The sequence below is a fragment of the Tachypleus tridentatus genome, chromosome 3, assembly GCF_004210375.1.
Source record: "Tachypleus tridentatus isolate NWPU-2018 chromosome 3, ASM421037v1, whole genome shotgun sequence".
Taxonomy (NCBI): domain Eukaryota; kingdom Metazoa; phylum Arthropoda; class Merostomata; order Xiphosura; family Limulidae; genus Tachypleus; species Tachypleus tridentatus.
In genome coordinates, this window is record NC_134827.1 from 104,984,240 (window position 1) to 105,008,822 (window position 24,583).

The 24,583-nt window shown below is 38.5% G+C and overlaps 1 protein-coding gene across 1 annotated transcript in view; it reads left to right on the forward strand.

Annotated features, from left to right (window-relative positions):
- Positions 1-16,250: 16,250 nt before the first annotated feature.
- The window catches only part of LOC143247665 (uncharacterized), a 33,525-nt gene continuing 25,192 nt past the window's right edge, over positions 16,251-24,583 (forward strand). Inside the window, exon 1 of the mRNA XM_076496048.1 lies at positions 16,251-19,632. Within this exon, the coding sequence (XP_076352163.1) occupies positions 16,425-19,632 (3,208 nt within the window). The 5' untranslated portion in view covers positions 16,251-16,424. The remainder of the gene's footprint in view (positions 19,633-24,583) is intronic.

The window sequence follows — 24,583 nt, forward strand, 5'->3', positions numbered from 1 at the left end:
AAACAGCCTCGTTATATAATCCAGAATCTGTCGCACACCAACTGTTTATCAAATGAATTAATGCGCTAACCTCTTGATAACTGTTATTAAGCAGAGACGTAGCCAAGGGGGCCTCCTCCTTGAACATTTGCGCATACTGAACACATATTTTTCAGCTTTTATGTATAATAAATCGTTTTGTATCACTTAATAATTCTCCTCAGTGGACTCAGTAGATAGCCCGATGTGGCTTTTCTATAAGAAAACGCACACACACTCATCATTTAATAAATATAAATACTATAACATGTCATTTGACTCGATTTATTTTAATGATCGTTTTATTAAAAAGTCTAGATAAAATTCAGGTTTTTAATTCATTGTGCCTTAAAATGTTATGCCCCCGAGTGGAAACTTACATACGCCACTGTTTGTAAGGCAGACAAATCCGAGTTTTAATTACTCGGATCATCTTATTTCTCCATTGTTATAAAATACTGCCTGCTATTGTTTGTTTTGGGAATTTCGCGCAAAGCTACTCAAGGGCTATCTGCGCTAGCCGTCCCTAATTTAGCACTATAATATTAGAGAGAAAGCAGCTAGTCATCACCACTCACCGTCAACCTTTAGGCTACTCTATTACCAACGGCTGAAATGGCGAGCATGTTTGGTGCTACAGGGATTTAAACCCACGACCCTCAGATTAGGAGTTGAACGCCTTTATCCACCTGGCCATGCCGGGCCCTGCCCACCACGTGTTTAATACAGTAGAGAACTGGCTAAATAGCTTGACTGACTTTATTGGACATATCTACTCATTGGAAAGGGTTCAGATAATGACTCCTGAAATGGGAAAAAAAGAGTAAAAGGTGAATTGAGTGAAGTTTACAACATGATTAAGGCCTCTGGTTTCCTTGTGCTGTATTCTGAAAATAATAAAACAATATATCAATAGTTTAAGGTAGTCTACGGTGAAGACATTTGTACTTTTCTAACATGGTTATAAACTTATTGAATGAGTTGCCGATAGCAATAGTGGATGCCGGCACTTTGCAGGAACTTATGGTTTGTTTGAACCATAGATGTTCACAGCTGATCCCGCCACATTCTTACGGATTTTGTTACAACTAAACCATTTAAGCTCCGAACAGAGACTTTATATACTTTGTTTATTTTTCGTGCAAAACAATAGGAAATCGTCAATAGCCCCGACACTTGAAATTATTTCAGGTAGGATTAGAGTAAATTTAATAAACGAGTTTTGGTTTGTTCTGAAAACAATAAAAAAGCGATTACTAGTTTAAGATGTGGAAAAGGGAGTCGACAGTTAAGATAGTTTTATTTTTTTAACTTGGTTATTAGCTTATTGAATGAGTTACCGACAGCAGTAGTGAAAACCAGCATTTAAGAGGGGAACCAATGATTTCCTTTGAATTTGTTTTGAATTTCGTGCAAAGATACACGAGGACTATCTGCGCTAGATATCCATAATTTAGCAGAGGGAAGGCAACTAGTCATCACTCTCCACCGCCAACTCTTGAGTTACTCTTTTACTAACGAATGGTGGGATTTACCGTCACATTATATCGCCCCCACGGCTGAAAAGGCGAGCATATTTGGTACGACGGGGATTCGAAACCCCGACCCTCTGATTACGAGTCGAGCACCCTAACCACCTGGCCATACTGGGCCTACATTAAAATAAAAGTTGGGTTTATGTTTTTATTCTTCCCGTTAATGGATGTGTAAAGACAATCCTTTCGGATTTTCCATAGGTATTCTTGAGAAATAAAGAGAGATTGAACACCAATGTACTATGAGAATAAATAAATATTGTATTAAAAGATACAGTGAAAATATGTATTTTACCTCCCACAGTCGACAGTTGCATGAACTGGAGGAGTATGTTTGAAGTTATTCTATATCGGCTCAGATCACAAATAGGGCTATTTCATTTAATCTTCTATTTCAGACTGAATACATTTCACTTTTCTTACTTGTGGCGTTAAAGAAAGACTTATCCAAAACAACTAGCGCTACGAACGTAACTGATCGTTCCAACCGAAACTCGAGATATCACTTCACATAATACGGGAGATCTTCCAGTTGTCTTTACCACACAAAGACAAAAGGTGCTATTACAGGTGAATGACGCAGAACACAAGGTAGTTAGATCGAAAGGAACTTAGTGATTTTTTTTTGTGTGAAGAAATTGTACTTATCTGCACAAATAATAAATTATGTAAATCTTCTATAATGCAAGGATGTGGAGAACACATAGAACACTTATACAACACATCTCCATGTAAAACCGACTGCATCGTCTTCTCTGACATTTCTTATCAATTTAACTTTGATAACCGGGTTTTAGCGTTGTCAGCCATAGACTTACCGTTGTCTCACTGTAGGACAGTCTCATAAAAATTCTGATCCTGACGTTAACTCATCTGACAGAGATGATCACATTGTAACCTACAATCCCCCGGTTGTATATATAATCGTAATGAAGGAGAGAACTTGATTGTTTCGAGACCTCCCTTTAGTCATAATCTTTTGAAGTTTGCGCAGAAAAATTCATTCTAGGAAAAGTCGTATTTAGATAACCGAATAATTATGTCTAAAGTGAACTACTTTAAAATAATGAGAAATGTACTGGTTGTTTGTTATTCGTTCAGTAACCATTACAGTATTTACAGATTTATTTCACTTTTTCAGATGTGAGAACTAGTTTGAAGAGGGTGTACAAATTCAACATAAGAGTGCTAACCCTAACACTAAGTAATAACTTCGTCTTTTGCATATCGCTATAACTTGTTATAAAGGTAAAATAATTTTGATTTATATTCACATATATATATATATTTGAAATAACGCTAAAATATTATTATTTAAAAGAATAAAAGTCCTGTCGTTTTGTTGACGAAAACAGCGGCTTTATGAGGTATCGTCAAATATCCTTAACACTAGGCTAGTAAAGTACAACCATTATTTTAAAACACAAGCTTATTATTGTATTGTATTTACAGGAAAAGCTACTAAGACTGTCTACTGCAGTCTCTTAAGTTTGAACTACTGAACAGAGGAATGGCAGCGAGAGATGTTCGTATATTAGGCCAAAGCTTTGATATGTGGAAATGTCTCAATCCTTGTCCATGACTTGGCTACATGTCTATAAAACTAGCCGCTCCATACCACTAACTATCTCGGCAATTTCAAAATTCAGAGCTTTACGACAGGCCGAATCTGTAAACTCTTAAATATATGTATATATATACATATATATACACTTCATCATTGCTTAACATTTTATATGAGATGTACTTCATGTATATAAAATATAAATTATAAATTAAGTTAAATTTATAAATCATTTTTAAAAGATAAGGCAAAATATTATATTACAAACTTCCAAAACTACAACATCTTTAACCTTTAATATCAATATTATGTTATTTTCTTATCAACTATATCTGTAGATGTTTTTGTTTTTAGTGGGTTGAAATTGTTGTTGGTGCTTGTAATTAAAACAAAGCGTTGTAAGTCCGCAGACATACTGCTGTCCCACTGGGAGGGTCAGGTTGAAATAGTCCTCTTTTTAAAAATTATATAGTTCACGTGACAATGTTTTCATGGTAGTGGAAACAAGTGTTGGTTAATTTCTGGACTTGTTTTTCGCTTCATAAAGAAAAGGAACTCTTAAACTGAAATAATTATTCCATTTTTTACAGCACTATTTGATCGTTTCCGAAGGTTTAATAAATACACTGGTGGCCAAAATCTTAAGGTCAATGAACATGAAGGAAAAATATGCATTTTGCGTTCTTAGACTCAACCACTTATTGAGTAGAGCTTCGAAAAATGAAAATAAGAAAAGGGAAAATAAAAATAAAAAACTTTTTAGTATTTAATAGGGAAAATGTAAACATTATGAAATTAGCCTAAATACTTGTTTTGGTTTGTTTGTTTGTTTGTTTTGGATTTTCGCACAAAGCTACTCGAGGGCTATCTGTGCTAGCCGTCCCTAATTTAGCAGTGTAAGACTAGAGGGAAGGCAGCTTGTCATCACCATCAACATTTGGGATACTCTTTTACCAACGAATAGTGGGATTGACCGTCACATTATAACGCCCCCACGGATGGGAGGGCGAGCATGTTTAGCGCGACCCTAGGATTACGAGTCGCACCCCTGCCTAAATACTAGCTGGTCAAAAGTTTAAGACTTTTTTTTTTTTTTTTACTAGCTGGTCAAAAGTTTAAGACTTTTTTTTTTTTTTTACTAGCTGGTCAAAAGTTTAAGACCATATTGAAACGAAGCGTTAATTGGTAAACAGTGACGAAATTTAGTCATTTGTGTTCAAGCATTAGCGTTGTCAACATCTCCCACTGATATCTCTTGTGTTACATTGGGTAAAAACATGGCAAAGGCTAAAAATTTGACAGAGTTTGAATGTGACAGAATTGTCGAGCTGTAAAAGCAAGGTCTTTTTCAACGTGCCATCACTGGTGAGATTGGGTGTAGTGAAACTGATGTTGCAAATTTCTTATAAAACCCTGAGGGATACGGAACGAGAATTTCAAGTGGTCGGCCCAAGAAAATTTCGCCAGCGTTGAGCAGGTGGATTCGACGGATTTTCCAGCAAGATACCAGCCGATCGTCGAACCAGACTAAGGCCCTTACGGACGCAAAATGCAGCTCAAGAACAATAAGACGGCATCTACGAGAGAAAGGCTTTAAAAACCGTAAACGTTTTCAAAGGCCACACCTCCTTCCACACCACGAAATAGCCTGGTTAAACTTTGCTGAGAAGCACCAAACATGGGACGTAGAAAAGTGGACGAAGGTTTTGTTCTCTGATAAGAAAAAATTTAATCTGGATGGTACAGATGGCTTCCAACGTTACTGGCACAATAAGGATAACCCACCGGAGACATTTTCTACACGACACAGTGAAGGAGATTCCATCATGATCTAGGGTGCTTTCTCCTTTCATGGAACAATGCAGCTTCATCTTATACAGGAGTGTCAAACAGCAGCTGGCTACATTGGCATGTTGGAGAGAGCATCCTTATTGACTGAAGGCCCTCGCTTGTGTGGAAATGGCTGGATCTTTCAGCAGGACAACGCTGCAATCCATAATCCCCGCAGGACAAAGGACTTTTTCATGGCGAATAACGCGATTATTTTGGACTATCCAGCGTGTTCGCCCAAACTGAACCCCATTGAAAATGTTGGGGGGTGGATGGCAAGGGAAGTCTATAGAAATAGACGACAATTCCAAACAGTGCATGATCTTCGTGAAGCCATCTTTACAACTTGGAATAACATTCCAGCCAACCTTCTGCAAACGCTTATATCGACCATGCCAAAGCGAATGTTTGAAGTTATTCACAATGATGACCGTGCAACTTACTACTGAGACCTCTTGTCGGGCATTTCCTACTTTATTTACGACTTCTTTGTGGTATGGTCTTAAACTTTTGACCAGCTAGTATTTAGGCTAATTTCATAATGTTTACATTTTCCCTATTAAATACTAAAAAAGTTTTTTATTTTTATTTTCCCTTTTCTTATTTTCATTTTTCGAAACTCTACTCAATAAGTGGTTGAGTCTAACAACGCAAAATGCATATTTTTTCTTTATGTTCATTGACCTTAAGATTTTGGCCACCAGTGCATGTTAATAATCTGTCATCATTTGATATTTATATTTTTGACACACGTTTTTTTTTCTTACTCTAGGTTCTATAATTGCTAAAACAAAAGCTTGCAGGTGAAGAAGAGAACATGTTATATTAAATTACACCATTCTATCGTTCAAGAGTCACCCAACAGTTGACGGTAGGTAATTTGAGTAACTACCTTTTTTCCAGTATATCAGTTTAAAATTAAGGACAGCTTTATGTTGGTTGTCCTGGTGTTGTTTTAAACAAATAACCGAAACAAATCAAAGCCTATTTTGATCCACTGCTCAGAGGGAGGGATACTATTTGTCAAAACGTTTATTAGAGACACGTGGAATATACAGTTAACCTTATTATGTTAATAGTAATAGCCCTTAGCTGACCATTCACGATATTAATGAGAGTATTACTGTAGAGGGCTGCCATCTATTATCAAGTATAAGAAGCTACAATGACGAAATAGTGGCATACCTACCTATGTGCGTACTTATGAGTTTTTTTATTTTTTTTTTACAAAATTAAAAGAGTGTACGCTTCACTCATTACGTTATTACGTCACAAAATTAATATCTTATATCGTAATGGAGCTTTTGATGTCTACGTCCAAGAAACTCGGATCTGTGAAGCTGTCATAACTGAGCAACATTTTTATAACCAGGCAGTTATTTTTACACAATAAATAAAACAATTGAAAATTTCACAAAAAATGATGAAATTAAAAGTTACAAAAAAGGACTAAGTTTTAAATTTAAAAGAATCAACAAATAAACTTTAAAAATATTATTTGTTTGTCTCTTGTGAAGATCTCACGAGTGTTAGAGTAGAAAAGCAAAGCACATTTGTTGATAACTGTGTCTACAAAGAAATACTTTAATACAATCTACTCTGTGATGTAATGCTGTGATGATAGCTCACGTTTAAACTAAAGTTTCGGTATAATCGTTTTTCTCACGAATGATGAATGTTATTGAATGTTTGGTATGAGCACATTATTGTAGAACTGTCAGACAATTTCAGAAAAGGCCGTAGGCCTAACAGCAGGAACTAACAGTTATGCCTGGCCAGAGGGCGCTGCTATATCTGTTATTTAATATAATAATTATAATAATCTGGCTTATCTTATTTATAATACGAATATTCGGCCTCGCAATAATGTTAGTAATTTGAATTTTCGTCTGCATTTGCTGAAAAATCGAAATAATGTCATTTAATGCCGCTAGAGGAAACTACTAACCTACCCTAACGTAATTTTGACAGAGAACAACAGTTCATCTGGTTTTGCTAGAATTGAAGGTTTAATCTTTCAGCTCACAACATTCGAAATTTTCAGAACTTTTGAAAAGAAATTCGAATTGTGAAGTTATAAAAGTGAAAAAAAGAAAATTGCCCTGAAAACATTTTCAAATGTTATTTTAATGACACAGAAGTAAACCAATAAAGAAAAAAAACACACACACTAATTCTCAGTGTAATGTTATAATTCATTTGAAATGAACTTTGAGATACATTTCGCATTTCCCATATCTTACCCCCCGCCCTCGAAAATAAAAGACATGAAAAACCTGTGTTCTTTTTCAGAGTCAATCATGTGTGTTGAAACAAATATACATTATTTGGTTGACAGATGCTTCAGTGACAATAACCACGTGGTCATAATGCTTATTTAAACCGCAGCTCGGGGGAGCCAAGTGGATTCGTAACAAACTTTCGTCACTTTAGGAATCGTTTGTCAATTTCACTAAGTGTCTTGCTAGAGACTTGCTCTGTTACTGTGACACCTTTGGCACTTCAGACAAGTAGAATAAAGTAATTACGATATTGAGGCCCAGGCCTAGCCTTCAAAAGTGTCTGAAATATGAAAAACAATCCCCGAGTAATCATGCATATGTCAGGTTTACAATTGTCACTTCTGTTTTCTAGTAGTATGTACGTAGCCGATGTTTTATCTGTCAACGTACGTGAATTCTTCTGAATACTTGGTTTTTAATTCGTGTGTCATGAACGTTATGAGAGGAGAGTCCACAAATACAATTGATTTAAGACGGGAATGAGTTACATACACAGCTATCAACGAGAATGGTTGTCTGTTTCCATGACACTTTTACAAAACACAGATATAGATAGATATGTACGGGTTTTTATATTTAATTATATATTGCTCTTATTATCACGAGTCAGTATATTTAACGTTCGGACGATACGTAGAGCGGATGATAGACGTGTCAGATTAGGACTTCCGTTTCACCCTAGAAGGCCAGTATTTCCAGGCGGAAGAAATAACTCGACACCATATTGTGTCCAGTACAATATATTCTGAATGGTGGTATATAGGCTCCAGATATACAAACATCCGATTTCTTTACTTTCAACATAGCACCGTAACCATCTAGTGTGTACGTCTTTCTTATATTTTCTGCTACGAGGTTTTTACTTTGCCTGATAACGGACATCAAGTTCGTTATTGGATGATGGATTAAGCCAAGTGGTTCGTTGGTTTATTTAATATGTTGTTGTTTGTTACTAAGCACATAGCTAGACAAAGGGGCCCTGGCATGGCCTAGCGCGTTAAGGCGTGCGCTTCGTAATCTGAGGGTCGCGGGTTCGCGCCCGAGTCGCGCCAAACATGCTCGCCCTCCCAGCCGTGAGGGCGTTATAATGTGACGGTCAATCCCACTTTTCGTTGGTAAAAGAGTAGCCCAAGAGTTGGCGGTGGGTGATGATGACTAGCTGCCTTCCCTCTAGTCTTACACTGCTAAATTAGGGATGGCTAGCACAGATGGCCCTTGAGTAGCTTTGTGCGAAATTCCAAAAAACAAAACAATACACAAAGAGCTATCTGTGCTCTGCCTACCACCGGTATCGTAACCCGGTTCCTAGCAGTATAAGTCTGTAGAAGTAGCGTTGTGCTACTGGGGGGGGTTATTCAGCATTATCACAAATTCAAAATGGCGTAGATCCACCATACTCAAAGTTTTTGAATTTTATGAAAACTTTTATAAACCTAATGCAGAAGCTTTGTTTGTTTGATTCAGAACAAAGACTCCACTGGCTTATCTGCTGTGTCCACTGCAGAAAATAAAACCCAGGATTTTAGCGTTTTAAGTCCTTACATTTACTGCTGATCCACCCTACCATGGTACCACACATAAGAAACTTGGAAATTTTATTTTTTCCAGTGTATCTCAGAACGGCTGGTATGGATATTAACACTTTTACTACTAAAGTTTGTTTGTTTACTTGCAGTTAAGCCTAAAGTTACACAGTGGGCCATCTCTGTTCCGCCCACCACATTGTAAGTTTGCAGATATACCGCTGTGCCACTGGATGGCGAGGAATTTAAAATTTAGTTGAACATGACGAACATAGCATCATCATCTGGACAATTATTTGTTCATCACGTGTAAGTTGCATTTCAATCTCATCCATGTTAAAACTATACAGTGCTTGTGTACATCGTTCAAGTTTCGATTAGGCCTGACATAAAGTGTTTCGTTTGTTTCTCTCTTACATTGAAGGATTAAGACCTAAAGTTTTAAAAATAAAAGGTAACTTACCATAACTGTTACTCTTATCACCTGTTTGTTTAATTGAAACCTGTGATTAAACTACATCTACTTACTGATCAATAGAAACGTAATCTAGAACACAGATGACGATACCGTCTGGGGTTTCCAGAATGTTTGTTTGTTTTTGAATTTCGCACAAAGCTACTCGAGGGCTATCTGTGCTAGCCGTCCCTAATTTAGTAGTGTAAGACTAGAGGGAAGGCAGCTAGTCATCATCACCCCCCGCCAACTCTTGGGCTAATCTTTTACCAACGAATAGTGGGATTGACCGTCACATTATAACGCCCCCACGGCTGGGAGGGCGAGCATGTTTGGCGCGACGCGGGCGCGAACCCGCGACCCTCGGATTACAAGTCGCACGCCTTACGCGCTGGGCCATGCCAGGCCACTTTCCAGACTGTTAGCTTAACTTATGAGCCCGGCATTGCTAGATGGTTAGGGCGCTGGACTCGCAATCTGATGGTCGTGAGTTCGAATCCCCGTCACGCCAAACATACTCGCCTTTTCAACCGCTGGAGCGTTATAAGTGACGGCCAACCCCACTATTCATTAGTAAAGGAGTAGCTCAAGAGTTGGCGGTGGGTGGTAATGACTAGCTACCTTTCCGTTAATTTTACACTACCTAAATTATGGACCGCTAGCGCACATAGCCCTTAAATAGCTTTGTCCGAAGTTCCGAAAACAAACAAACAGAGCCTAACTTATAATATTGACTTAAACGCATGGACAGTGTATACGCAACATTCATAATGATTGACAAGTTAAAAAAAAGTTCAAGCTGTGGTTGAATTAACAGTATTTTTGACACAAAACTGTCGAAATGAAAACACAGGTTATTCTTGGAACTTAATTATTGTAAAAATTATCATTGGTTGCTCTTTGGGCCACCAGGATTCTTTATTTTTCTTTATTGTTTTTTTTTTTTAATTTCGCGCAAAGCTACTCGAAGGCTATCTGCGCTAGCCGTCCCTAATTTAGCAATATAAGACTAGAGGGAAGGCAGCTAGTCATCACCACCCACCGCCAACTCTTGGGCTTCTCTTTTACCGACAGCTGAAAAGGCGAGCATGTTTAGTGCGACGGGGATTCGAACCCGCGACCCTCGGATTACGAGTCGTATGCCTCGACCCACCTAACATAGCGGGCCTAAGATTCTTTCAAAATATGTTAAACAAATCATGAATCAACCATGAATGGGTAAATAATTGAGTAAATGTTGAAAACCTCTGAAAATTTATCATTTATTTTAACGAATGGACCAGACAAAAATAAACACCAGAGACAAGTTAAGATACACACAGTTTAAGGCTTAACGTTGCAGTTAAACTGTGAGAGTTTTCCCTCTTCCAGAAGTGGAAGACGTATCAGACTTCTTTAATATGACTTATCAAGTTTTTAACATCTACGCATTTTCTAAGTAATCCAGAAGTTCGTCAGTCACGAGGAGAATAAGTACTCTATTTTCAGAGTTCATGGTTTGTGTCCCGTTTCTGCACAAATGTGCTTCGAACATTGGATCCGTGGGTGCTCTATAAGGATATACAAACTTTTTCTGAGGGGTTCATAAATATTGGTCGGAAACAAAAATGCCGAATGAATTTCAATTCTAAATAAACAATAATCCTCCAGTCTGTCAGTGGTAAGTTATGGACAGCTGGAGTAGATAACCTTAGTGAGGTTGTGCACGAAGTTTGAAACAGATGTTAATACAAAAAGTTCACGAAAAGGTATTTTTTGAAGCATTACATTTTGTATTGAAAGGTAAACTTTTAGCCGCGGCATAATGGCTGTTTTTTCAAGTTCACAATTTTAGCTCACAACTCCGTTATTCTTGATTAGTTTGAGTTCTAATGACAGTTTTGGACTTTGTAGGCTCAAACCTTTCGAATGATGTATTTGACCACGCCCAAAGTCTCATACATTGATTTACCTTAATCCTACCGAAAAGGATTTCAGTTTGAGGGTAAGCTGGTAAAGATTATGATGTGTAATAAAACTGAATTGGGTATGCACTAGCCCCACATTTGCTACTGCTGGGGCTCAAACATATAGCCAATAAAAAAAGGGGGTGGAATTATGTATTAGGCCCAGCGTGGCCAAAGGAGTAGGTGCAATCGAATCGCAATTTGAGAGTCGCAGGTTCGAATCTCGGTCGCACCAAACGTGCTCGCCCTTTCAGCCGTGGGGGCGTTATAAATTAACGGTCAATTTCAATATTTGTTGATAAAAGAGTAGCCAAAGAGTTGGCGGTGGGTGGTGATGACAAGCTTCCTTATCTCTTGTCTTTCACTTCAGAAGTAGGCATGACTAGCGCAGATAGCTCTCGTGTAACTTCAGCGAACTTCCAAACAAACCGAACCTCACAGATTAAGAATCTCAAAAAAATTCAAGATCGCGACTATTGAAGATTTCCTCTTGCTTCATAGAGAAAATAAAATAGGTATATGACGTCTGTGTTCGCAGATAAAATGGTTTAGTTGTAAAAATCCGTGAGGATGTGGCGGAACATCTGTGGTTTGAAGAAACCTAACCATGCATAGCGGTATTCTATTATTCTGTGTGCGTGCGATGAGCAACCGTGTATAACCAACGGTAATTAGAACGACTGACTTTCTAATTTCGTCTGCTGAAAATTGATCAAAATCAAAAGAGAGATAATTATATGTATTTATGACAGTAAACCAACCACGCCAAGAAATGACATTTAAAGCAACGTAAAGGTTACGATTTAAACAATGAAAAGTGATAAAACATCAAAAACAACTAAGCCTAAAATCTGTTTTAAAAATCACGTGAACTGAAGTGTTTATTGTGCGTATTGATGTGGTTTTGAATCAAGCACAAAGTCATTTGTGTTCTGATCTGGGTTGTGGTTCTGTTTCTAATATCGTGGGATGCGGCTCTCTTTCTAATATTGAGTGTTGTGGTTCTGTTTCTAATATTGTGTGTTGTGGTTCTGTTTCTAATATCGTGGGTTGTGGTTCTGTTTCTAATATTGTGTGTTGTGGTTCTGTTTCTAATTTGTGTGTTGTGGTTCTGTTTCTAATATTGTGTGTTGTGGTTCTGTTTCTAATATTGTGTGTTGTGGTTCTGTTTCTAATATTGTGTGTTGTGGTTCTGTTTCTAATATTGTGTGTTGTGGTTCTGTTTCTAATATTGTGTGTTGTGGTTCTGTTTCTAATATTGTGTGTTGTGGTTCTGTTTCTAATTTGTGTGTTGCGGCTTTTCTCTCTGTGTGTACTTCCTTCAGTTTGCATGTCAAGATTTACGAATTTTTATGATAAAAAAATCTCTTCTTGTTTAATGACCTTTTAAGTTTGTATAATCTGAACCACACGAACGTTGTTATAGTTTCATAACAGTAACGTGAGTTACGTCAGTGAATAGTTGAATGTCGACACTAAATATACACCGTGTCATTTTCCTGCAAGACGCTCCCTAGCGGAATGTCTGAGAACTTACATTTACACAAAAACTGGGTTTCGATTTTCGTGGTAGGCAAAGTACATACAGTCCATAGTGTAGCTTTGCGCTTAACTACAAACAGTCTTGCGAAACTTCAAGAATTGCCCTTTAAAAATGATAACGGTTTTGAAGTGTTTGAAACCACACTCGATGACGCAATGCGTTGAAAGTTTGCATAGAGCGTTTTCATTGAACAAGTAAAAACCTGTTGTATTATGGTCGTATTTATGTTTGTCTCCATATCAAATCGTTAACTGAATGATGTTAAACTTACGCTAAACCATTCAACTTTTGGTCATCTCGCAGGAGACGACGTTTAACAAATGAAGGACAATTTCTAAAGTGCACTTGTAGTATCAATAGGTTCTTATGCCTTAAAGTTCCAGAATATTCTAATTTTCTACGTCCGCCACGAGAGCACCGCGTGACTAAATTTTGTTTATGTTTAAAACATAATGGAAGTGGACCCGGCATGGCCAGGTGGGTTAAGGTGCGACTCGTAATCTGAGGGTCACGGGTTTGCATCCCAGTCCCACCAAATATGCTCGCCCTTTCAACCGTGGGGGCGTTATATGTCACGGTCAATCCCACTATTCTTAGTTGAAAGAGTAGCCCAAGAGTTGGCGGTGGGTGGTCATGAGTAGCTTTGTGCGAAATTCAAAAAACAAGCAAACAAACAATATGTATTAACGGAAATTATTACGTGACAGTTAGAATGAAACCAGTTAGTTATTTGTACAGGTCAATTTCAACCTTACTGAAAAATTATGTAAACAATGAAACAGATGAGTTGCTACAGTCTGACCTATTATCATAGCTGCTCCAGCATGCCCAGGTGGTTAATGCACTCGACTCATAATCTGAGGGTCGTGGGTTCGAGTCCCCCCACACCAAACATGCTCGCCCTTTCAGCCAAGGGGTTTTTATAATGTGATGGTCAATCCTACTATTCGTTAGAAAAGGAGTCTAGTCTTGCAATGCTAAATTAGGGACGGCTAGCGTAGGTAGCCCTCGTGTAGCTTTGCACAAAATTCACAGCAAACAAACAAACCATCATAGCTATAGTGAAGTATAGTGTAACAGCAGCTTACCGTCTGTTAGATGGAAAAGCGAAAAGCGCGCAATGACGGAGAAAACGTTACGTGGCGCCATCTCTTGGTACCTATAATAACTATAAATATATTTTAGGTGTCAGTATGCAATAGTGTTGAAACATGATCAGAGTGACCTTCACGACACCAACAGTGTTGAATGTGAGTCAGAACTTTTATCACGTGACACTCCCCCCACTTCTATGAGCACAGTAAATGCTGCGCCAAGGAATGCGAGGTCTACGGACTTATTACTCCTTCCCACACGTGTAAGAACCTCACAGATGCGTCTCTAAATCTGAGATGTTAAGAAAAGGAGAAACTGGAGCCAAGACCATTTGAAGGGAAGCCAGAGAAAGGTCCGCCGGCAAATCCGTTGAGTTGAAGGCTCTTCGCTGATGCACAAGTCGAGAATATTTGTAGTGGCAAATGCTACGAAAAACTAACGTGATTCGTGTTAAGTCTTAGGACTTCCGTGGTGAAGTGACGTGAGATTTTTATAAAAAATTCGATTATATTTAACGTGACTGATGAAACTAACGAAACTCGACGAGAACTGTTAAAACGAGTTAATTTGCGTAACAGTAAGAACATCTACTACAAGCTAAGTTAAAGCGAACCCATAATTTGCGTATCAGTGAGCATTGTAATATTATTCTTATGATCAATAAAGTCCTAGAATGATAGCGACTTAACAGTCGATGAACCTATGAGATTGATAGTTACTTCCGGACTTCAAAATTGACGAACCTATCAGATTGGTAGCTACTTCCAGACTTCACAATCGATGAACCTATCAGAAAGGTAGGTACTTCCGGACTTACAATCGATGAACCTATCAGAAGGTAGCTACTTCCGGACTTACCAATTGTTGGACCTACCAGAATGGTAGCGGCTTCTGGACTTAATAATCGATGAACTTATCAGAATGGTAACTACTTCTGGACTTAAAATTCATGAACCTATATCCGTGACTACATGAGATAAATTTTTAGGCCTATTAAGGTCTGTAAATCACTGTATTAATCTACCTTGAATTAACACAACTTAGGGGACTAACCCTAACCCAGTATAATTTTCTATAGTCCCTTTGTATCACACGAGGTCGCTCAAACACACCAGAGATAGTTATGTATAAAAGTTATACGATAATGAAGAAAGTGTGATAAAACAAATCGGTTTATGTCTCCTGTTTGAAGGAAATCAACTGAAACGTTGGGAATTATAATGAAGTATGAAACGAACAGTCATAAACCAGTCTTATCATCGTTTATATTCCTCATAGCGGTCATAAACCAGTCTTATCATCGTTTATATTCCTCATAGCAGTCATAAACCAGTCTTATCATCGTTTATATTCCTCATAGCAGTCATAAACCAGTCTTATCATCGTTTATATTCCTCATAGCAGTCATAAACCAGTCTTATCATCGTTTATATTCCTCATAGCGGTCATAAACCAGTCTTATCATCGTTTATATTCCTCATAGCAGTCATAAACCAGTCTTATCATTGTTTATATTCCTCATAGCAGTCATAAACCAGTCTTATCATCGTTTATATTCCTCATAGCAGTCATAAACCAGTCTTATCATAGTTTATATTCCTCATAGCAGTCATAAACCAGTCTTATCATCGTTTATATTCCTCATAGCAGTCATAAACCAGTCTTATCATCGTTTATATTCCTCATAGCAGTCATAAACCAGTCTTATCATCGTTTATATTCCTCATAGCAGTCATAAACCAGTCTTATCATCGTTTATATTCCTCATAGCAGTCATAAACCAGTCTTATCATCGTTTATATTCCTCATAGCAGTCATAAACCAGTCTTATCATCGTTTATATTCCTCATAGCAATCATAAACCAGTCTTATCATCGTTTATATTCCTCATAGCAGTCATAAACCAGTCTTATCATAGTTTATATTCCTCATAGCAGTCATAAACCAGTCTTATCATCGTTTATATTCCTCATAGCAGTCATAAACCAGTCTTATCATCGTTTATATTCCTCATAGCAGTCATAAACCAGTCTTATCATCGTTTATATTCCTCATAGCAGTCATAAACCGGTCTTATCATCGTTTATATTCCTCATAGCAGTCATAAACCAGTCTTATCATCGTTTATATTCCTCATAGCAATCATAAACCGGTCTTATAATCGTTTATATTCCTCATAGCAGTCATAAACCAGTCTTATCATCGTTTATATTCCTCATAGCAGTCATAAACCAGTCTTATCATCGTTTATATTCCTCATAGCAGTCATAAACCAGTCTTATCATCGTTTATATTCCTCATAGCAGTCATAAACCAGTCTTATCATCGTTTATATTCCTCATAGCAGTCATAAACCAGTCTTATCATCGTTTATATTCCTCATAGCAGTCATAAACCAGTCTTATCATCGTTTATATTCCTCATAGCAGTCATAAACCAGTCTTATCATAGTTTATATTCCTCATAGCAGTCATAAACCAGTCTTATCATCGTTTATATTCCTCATAGCAGTCATAAACCAGTCTTATCATCGTTTATATTCCTCATAGCAGTCATAAACCAGTCTTATCATCGTTTATATTCCTCATAGCGGTCATAAACCAGTCTTATCATCGTTTATATTCCTCACAGAAAATGAATGAAAACACAACGACGGATCAGTACAGTATCGAATTATCACAGAAGACTGCTTCTGATAAATTGCAAGTAATCCAAATCCACGCTGCATTCATTCCACCATGTACAAAATCCAAAGTAAAACTACTGCGTGGGATTCTGAAATCCCGCCATCCTCCACGCCAACCAGAAAATTTGTTAACCGCTGTAAACGAGGCTCAAACTTGTCTCCCACATTCAACAAACTCGGATACATTTAGTAACAGCTCCATTTCAACAAACCTTGGTTCAAACGTAAAGCCAACTGATGTAAACAACGCCAATAAGACTTCCCTTATTACCACGTGGAAACATGGTGGCACAAATGGTCGACCCAAAGTGGTAAGGATTGTAACCCCAACTGACGATACCCACACCAACGATGTGTATCCGAGCTCTAAGTCAGGAGATGCAGAGTCAAAAGAGAAACAGTCAGTGCCACAGGAACGGGAATTGGGCATGCAACCACGAGCACAGAAAGAACTGCTTTGTGATAATATATCTGCGATTAAAGAGCATCAACACCTTCTTGGACCAAAAGCCAGTGGAAATAAAGTTCCATCTTTAAAGGACAGTTATTGCGTTTCTGAGAACCCAACCCTCGATCAGTCTCTTCATCCGCCATTTAAGACCCCACTTTCTAAGAGCCCGGAAAAGTCTCAGAGTGAAGGTACTGATAAGGGAAAGAGACAAATTAAACATTTGTTGCAACGCACGACGTCGAAAGGTCACCAGAAGACAGGGAACTTAGTATCTCCCTTGTCATCTCCATCAGTATTATCTGTCGGTTCACCCCCGAAAGTTAGAGAAGGTATTACTGACTGCACTGAACGTATTACTGGCTACAAATCTGCAACGAAAGAGAAGGAAACTAAACCCCCGTTACCACCATCCCGTCTGCAAAATTTTATAAATGTTAAGCTAAATTCTGGAATAAGGGGTCGCATTGCCAGTGCTCGCAGACAATTTTTGGAAGCCATCCAGAGTATGGAAAATTTTAGAATTTATGACGGAAAACGAGACGGCGTGAGGCATAGACTTGAAACCTTCAAGCAGTCCACCGAAAGTGATAGAACTCGTCTGATAAACAGCAGCCCCGACCTCGTGGCGATCGAGAGTGCTGTGCGCAACAGTAGAAAACATATTGATCGGAATTCAGCTTCGAAAGCTTCGACGCTGCGAGAAGGTAACGCAGAGCTGAGTTGTTCGAAGCCTCGTCGCCATGCGGGTGATTCTTCTGTCGTGTGGCCGGATTATCGGCAGAAGCTGAACGGATACAGAGAGCTATGTAAGCAGGAGAAAGCGTCGAGAAGAAGAAGCAGGAGCCTAGGCTACCTAGAAACTGATATCGACACGTTAGAATGTAGGATACAGATCTGTGAACCTCGTCTCGTTGAAGATCATACAGACATCCGGAGCAAGCTTAGGCCTAGTGACAAAGACCTAGAGAATCAGAACACTACAATGGAAGGCAATCTACGGGCTCGGAGTATGGACTTTTTAATAGACGACGACAATCGATTGGCTGCCTTACCCCCAGAAAACACTTTGAATTCTACCAGAACTCTGTCTGAGTACGAGTTGCGGATAGAGAATTCTCTGCGAAACCTGAATCTTCCAGATTGGTATAGCAACTCTTCTGTGAGTAGGCGGTCACAAGATGGATTATTTTTGAAGCGGGATGAAGGCAGAAGACGTCCACGGTGGCAAGGGTTGGGGTCAAGAACGCCCTCGTCCACTAGCCTAACCTCTTCCAACTATTCGGAGAGAAAACTTACAACCTTTGACCGCATGTCATCCACTGATTGGCGTTATGTAGAATCTGTACACTCATCACGAGATAGTTTAACGGGAGTCAGTGTAGGATCAGTGTCGCCAGGACTTAGTGCCGGGTCAGTGTCACCTGCTGACCCGCTGGCAAGGCGTAGTACTCCATTAAGTGGGTGGTCAACCTACCGGTCTTTTCGACAGCCATACTTGGGGTGGAGAGCAGCATTTGACAAAATGACATGCACGAATGTTTCTGGAGTTTCTACCCCAGCTCATACTGTCCAAGTGACCAACAGCCGGTCAGGGTCACCTGGCTGGAGGCTCACAGATGCGCAGTTTGTTCCTTCTTTCATCAGTAATCAGCACGAGATGGAACATTATTTGCATCGAAAGGCAGAGGGCGCTACAGAAAGTGTTCTCTTCGCCGCTGTTAGTGAGAACGTAGAGAAATACGGTCGTTTACCTGAAGGGTTCAAACAGAAATCAGAATATGTTTCTCCCCCCGTGTATCACCTCAAATATCGCACCGAGCAGAGAAACGACCCAACTGACCCACACAAAGAAGATCCATATTCTTACGACTGCTATAAAACTAAGTTACCTCTGCGTTTCGATGGACTAGCTCACAACAGATCTCCGTCTCACCAAACAAACACATCGTTTTATCAGGGGGATAACACCCCGCGTTTATACGGAGAAAATTCCCTAACAAACGGAACATCCCCAAAGTTTCGGAGTTCTCGATGTGACGCAACTGGCTCTTCCTACAAGTCATCTGTGAAAGGCAGCCCGACTCTAGGGACCTCTAACCTAGAACACAGAACCTACAGAAGTCCAACAAACAAAGATTTCTCTTTCCGAAACGATATTTCGTCATACGGGGTCCCAGATAGGAGTGACTCGTCACATTATCACAAGAGAAGTTCCGGGGGTGAAGACTTGAAATCCACGTGTCTCCCCGAGGTTAAAGACAATGATGTTTTTACAGAAGCCGACATTTCTCGAATAGGAGAAGTTTCGATCTTGCAGGAGAAAGGGCAGGACGAGAAACTCTTCGTGAGTGGTTGTAGTGGACGAACTTCGGACGAACAAACCGACTTATTCTCGTCATTCATCCACGACTTCGACACTTGGTTCCAACGCACGCGGGAATTTGACCTCGAGAGGGACAGACTTTCGTACATTCGAAGAGTTAACAACGGTAGGAATGTTCCCAGTCCGATGACGGAGAAAGAAATTCTCCATCCAACTTTTGCTCGTGACAGGCTGCACGAAAACCAAAACCGCAGCACTTCTTCACCGCAGCACGTGACGAGGTCGAGACCTACTGCACACGTGACTCTGGTAAATTCAGAAGAAACTTCCACAGAAAGACAAAATGCAAGATACGAGGGTGAGAAGCACCACGATTGGTATGGTAAGTAAAGTGTAAACCAATCTACAAGGGAACTTCCAAACTATAGTTGAACAGATGTACAGCGTGCAAACCGACTTCTCTATTGCTATTATATATATATATACATACTAGAGAAATGGTTGTTCAGTTTTGTACCTTAATACGAATCAAATAGTCTTAGCACCCTTGTAAAATGTGGCTAAATGGTATCGAATCGATAAGGCTTTTTGTAATAATATATTTCTTCATACAAAAATAATTGTTTGCAGTTCGCCTGTATAATAATAACCTACGATTCCGCTTTTAGACGTTAATTGTTAGAGGTTTTAATGATTATTGTATTGATAACAAAGTTGATTTATAACGGTAAACAAAAACCATCTGAAAGAATACGTAATTTAAGTTTTCTGTAGGGGGGCGGACAGTTTGTATTGAAGATCGAAAGAATTTAGGCCCCTGTAGGGTCTTGACGTTTTAAAGGGGTAAAAACCAAATGTTAGTAGCATGTGATCGAGGTAGTTTTGTATATTATTTAACAACCAGTGAAATAATGTGAACTGCACATTAAATATACGCGTTTGTTTGTGTGTTATTCCCAAAATATATTGTATTAAGTACGGGGGGAGGCTACTGACCCCCAGTACTACCTAAATGGCGCTTCTGATCTAGTTAGTGGCAAATCAGTACGTCAACGGACTTACACACCTATAAATCGGGTTTCGATCCCGTTAATGAGCAGAGCACAGATAGCCCATTGTGTGCCTTTGTGCTGAATTGCTTTGTGTATGTGGACGTATCTCAGTGTAGGTGTCGCTTTCATTTTTATAGAATAATATCTCATGAGAGACGAAAGTTTTATTATTTACCTGTTTAATCTTTATAAAACAAGAGTTCCAATGCGCTTTTCACATTAAACCCTATTTAATCTTAATAAAACAAGAGTTCCAATGTGCTCTTCACATTAAACCCTATTTAATCTTAATAAAACAATAGTTCCACTGTGCTCTTCACATTAAATTTCACACCAGTAAAGGACGCTGGTGTAAAACTAATACTTAAAGCTAAAACCCCCTGGAGAGAACGCAACGTTGAAGACGTTTCGGGTTTTTCTCTATGCTCACACGTATTGAAAGATCTAACGATATATAGATTTTTATTAATATTCATATGTCCGTTTCAAGACACGAAACTTCCACCTGTTTAACCCTAACCCTGTTTCTTCACATAAACAAAGCTCTCTCAATCAATATAATCTCGCTTAGCAAGTATATCCATTCTATTTGTATTAAGTAAACGTAATAATTACTTTAATATGAGAGCTATGGCCGGACGTTGGCTTAGGGACGCCGTGCCCCGGTTCTATTTGACAGTGCGTAGGGACTTCCTGTTGGTGTCTTGAAAATCAGAATATAAAACCGTGATCGATAGCCTACTGAAACGCCGAAAATTCATGCACCTATGGGCTCGAGCCCTGAATTACTTTAAAATGTGTATCCATGTGTCCATCCGTATTTCTAGTCTTCTAAAAATCGATATTTTATACGTGGTGTTACGTCGCGCAACAATCTTCACAATAAGGCGACGTGTTCAATAAGTTTCCCGTACAAAATAATCTATAGGTAGTTTCAATGGATAAACTCTGTTTGGACAACGTCATATCTAATGAAAACAAACAAACACAAAAGTTGAATATAAAACACGAATTTCTCATTAACATAACAGATATATTTTAACAAGAGTTAACAAAAAGAAGTTTTTATATTAATGCGTTCCTAGTTTTCTGCTACAGATTTGTTACATATGTGACCACTACAACATTATTGATTGCCAACGAGCCGCAAAGCACCTGTGTATAGGTGTTATGCGCATGCATCAATACTCGTAAGAATAGATTTGCCTTGAGGCAGAATAGGTGGTGTTTTCTATGGTATACATTTGGTTACATATACATATATGTACATATTGGTGTAACAGGCATATTAAGGATTACCATTGTGCGCGAAACCTACATAATCAACTGTACTTTTAAGATGTACCTAAAGACGACATTGTTTAGTTAAACACGAAATTACAGGCAGCTGAACACGAAACTATAGGCTGATAGAGACGAAAGCAAATGTAGTTGAAGACGAAAATCTATTCAACTAAAGACCAAACGATACGTAGTTAAACACGAAACTGTAGGTTGCTAAAGGTGAAACTATATGCAGTTAAGGACACGCTATTCGCAATCTGAGGGTCGGGGGTTCGAATCCCCCATAACTCCAAGCATGCTCGCCCTTTTAGCTGTGGGGGCGTTATAATGTGACGGCCAATGCTACTATTCGTTGGTAAAAGAGTAGCTGAAAAGTTGGCGGTGGGTGATGATGACTAGCTGCCTTCCGTCTAGTTTTAGGGACGGCTAGCGCATATAGCCCTCGGGTAGCTCTGCACGAAATTAAATGAAAAAACAAACAAAAAGTAATCAAAGACGAACGTATACGAGGAAGGGCCGAACATAAACGTTGAAACCAAACTCAATAATGAAATAAATAAATAATAATACCAAGACTAAAATGACAAGACAGCAAAACTGTGTTTGAAATTAGTATCCAGCCCCCAATGTGACGTTTGGACATAAATACCAAGATGATAGTCCTAGCTTCATTTCCTCCACTACTGTCTGAACCTTCAACGGTTCGAAAGACGTTCATGTAATAGCAGGTCTTGTATATCGAAGGTGACGTGACTATATTTATCCACCTATATAATAAGATATAAAATGTCCGATAAGCGATTCCACTTATTTCCTTAAGAACGATTTTAGAAATTATTATTTTTATTTTACATATCAAAGTTTTGTTTGAATAACAATTTTCAAATTTATATAAATATCGGTTTATATTTGTTACAAAATAAGTCAGCCTCCTATCCCGCTAGTACAGCGGTAAGTTTGCAGATTAACGACGCTAAAATCAAGGGTTCACTTCCCCTTGGTCGGCTCTCCTGATAGCCCGATGTGGCTTTGATATAAGAAAACACACATGTAAAATATTTAATTGACGTGTATCGTGTGTTACGGAGGGCTGATTACTTTTTGTAAGATCCATTTGCTCGCGCTATTATATTTTCCGTGGAGAATTCCCAACCATACTTACGTCACAGCACGCGACTCGACATGAAGAAAAAACGGAAGTCTTCGGGTTTGTTTATTAAGCAGAACGTTGCGCGGTTATCAAACCCCGAATTTTAGAGTTTCCACGCTGTTCCTGAGAGTTTCGTATTCTCAAGGTGGCTGGAATAGATGTTAAAACTTTAATTAAAATAAAGTACAGAACAACGTTCTTAGGTCATCTTCAGGTTAACACAGAAAGTTTGTATCTGTTAACTTTCTATCGTCTTCTGGATTGCTAAAGAATAGACTTTTTTCAGTAAAATTACACTAGAATTTGCACAAGTTAAACGCATTTCATCGCGGTTCGGTATCTGCGCAACGTTCCGCTTAGATCATTAAACCAAACTAGAATTTATCTTCCAAAACCCAGTACCCGACAAAGAATGTTTCCACGTGCGGTTATCTCACTTCTTTGGCTTAACAAACAAACACAAAGAAAGCGTCAGGACAGAGCTACGAGTTTCCGTTATTTTCATCCGAGTTCTTGGTTTTGTTTTGTCCAGTTTCCATCTAAATTTAACCTTCATTTATATCTTTATCAACTCCCTCCCCTCCCATCCCTTCCTCTGCATCAATTTCCGGTGCGCGATAGACAGGCAGACAACTTTAGCTTGAAGTTGAAACAGACTCGCACACAAAAAAAAACACAAAAAAATGTTTGTCTTTTACCTTCAAGAGAAGTTATACTTAAACGGCTGACTGTAATTTACCCTAATCGTGATGTTAAAGCGATAGACTTAAGCCTTAAATCTCTAAATAACAATGATTTATTTTAAACTGATTTATAATTAATTCAAATAAACCAATCAAACTAAGCCTCTATTTGTTTTCAAGATTTTTAACTTTAACATTACGACAAAATACACTCTTTGAGTGCTTATGTTTCTGTTCTACAATGACGAAACATTTCCTCCCTTTTAAACATATACGTATGTATTCGGTTCTGTAAATAACTATACTGTAGACACTCATGGCGCCTGTTTATTACGTTTCTGGACTATCGTGCGCGAGACACGCTGCTGACGGAGTGCACAGGCTCGAACTTTATGTGACTGAAAGGAATAGGTAATTGAAGTTTCATATAGAACGTACTAGCTGAATGTGGGCCCTTTATCTTATCTTATGTGTGCGTGTACTTACTTGCGTGACTGACTAATTAATCTAGCTAATAGGGTCGTATTTATCTTACATTAATGAACTAAAGTTAGTTGGTTATATATGAAAATAAGATACGAGTTTATGGATAGGATATTAAGACATTAAAAAAAACAACATTTATATTTTTAAATCAGCCTCACGAATTTAAGATGTGGCTGCAATATCGTATTCTAGCTTATTATACGTGAGCCGGGCGTAGCCTTGTGGTTAAGTGTCCCGGCTTGCGAATACGATGGGCCGTGATTCGAATTTCGTTGTAGATGTATTATAGCAGTGAGAGTCAAATCCTACTATTCGATTAAAATAGCCAAAAAGTTTGCAGTGTAGAAAGAACAGCTAGTGCCATTAAATCTTACTTAGTTTTACACTTTCTAAAAATAAAAAAAGCCCAACAAAACAGAACTGGCACCCTCAACTCTCTAGTCTACCAGTCCATAAGAAAGGACAGCTCGTGCCATTAAATCTCACTTAGTTTGCTCAAATATCCGAAACAACATGTCCACTACTGATAGCATGTTTCATTGTTTTCTTTTTTGTGTTTTTTTCGCGAATCATTTATGCACGTAGCAGATTTTCGTTTGGCGCCATAAAACCTAATTTACAAATCTGAGACAATTCAACAGACAAACTGATTTCCGAGGAACCGAGCCATGCAAAATC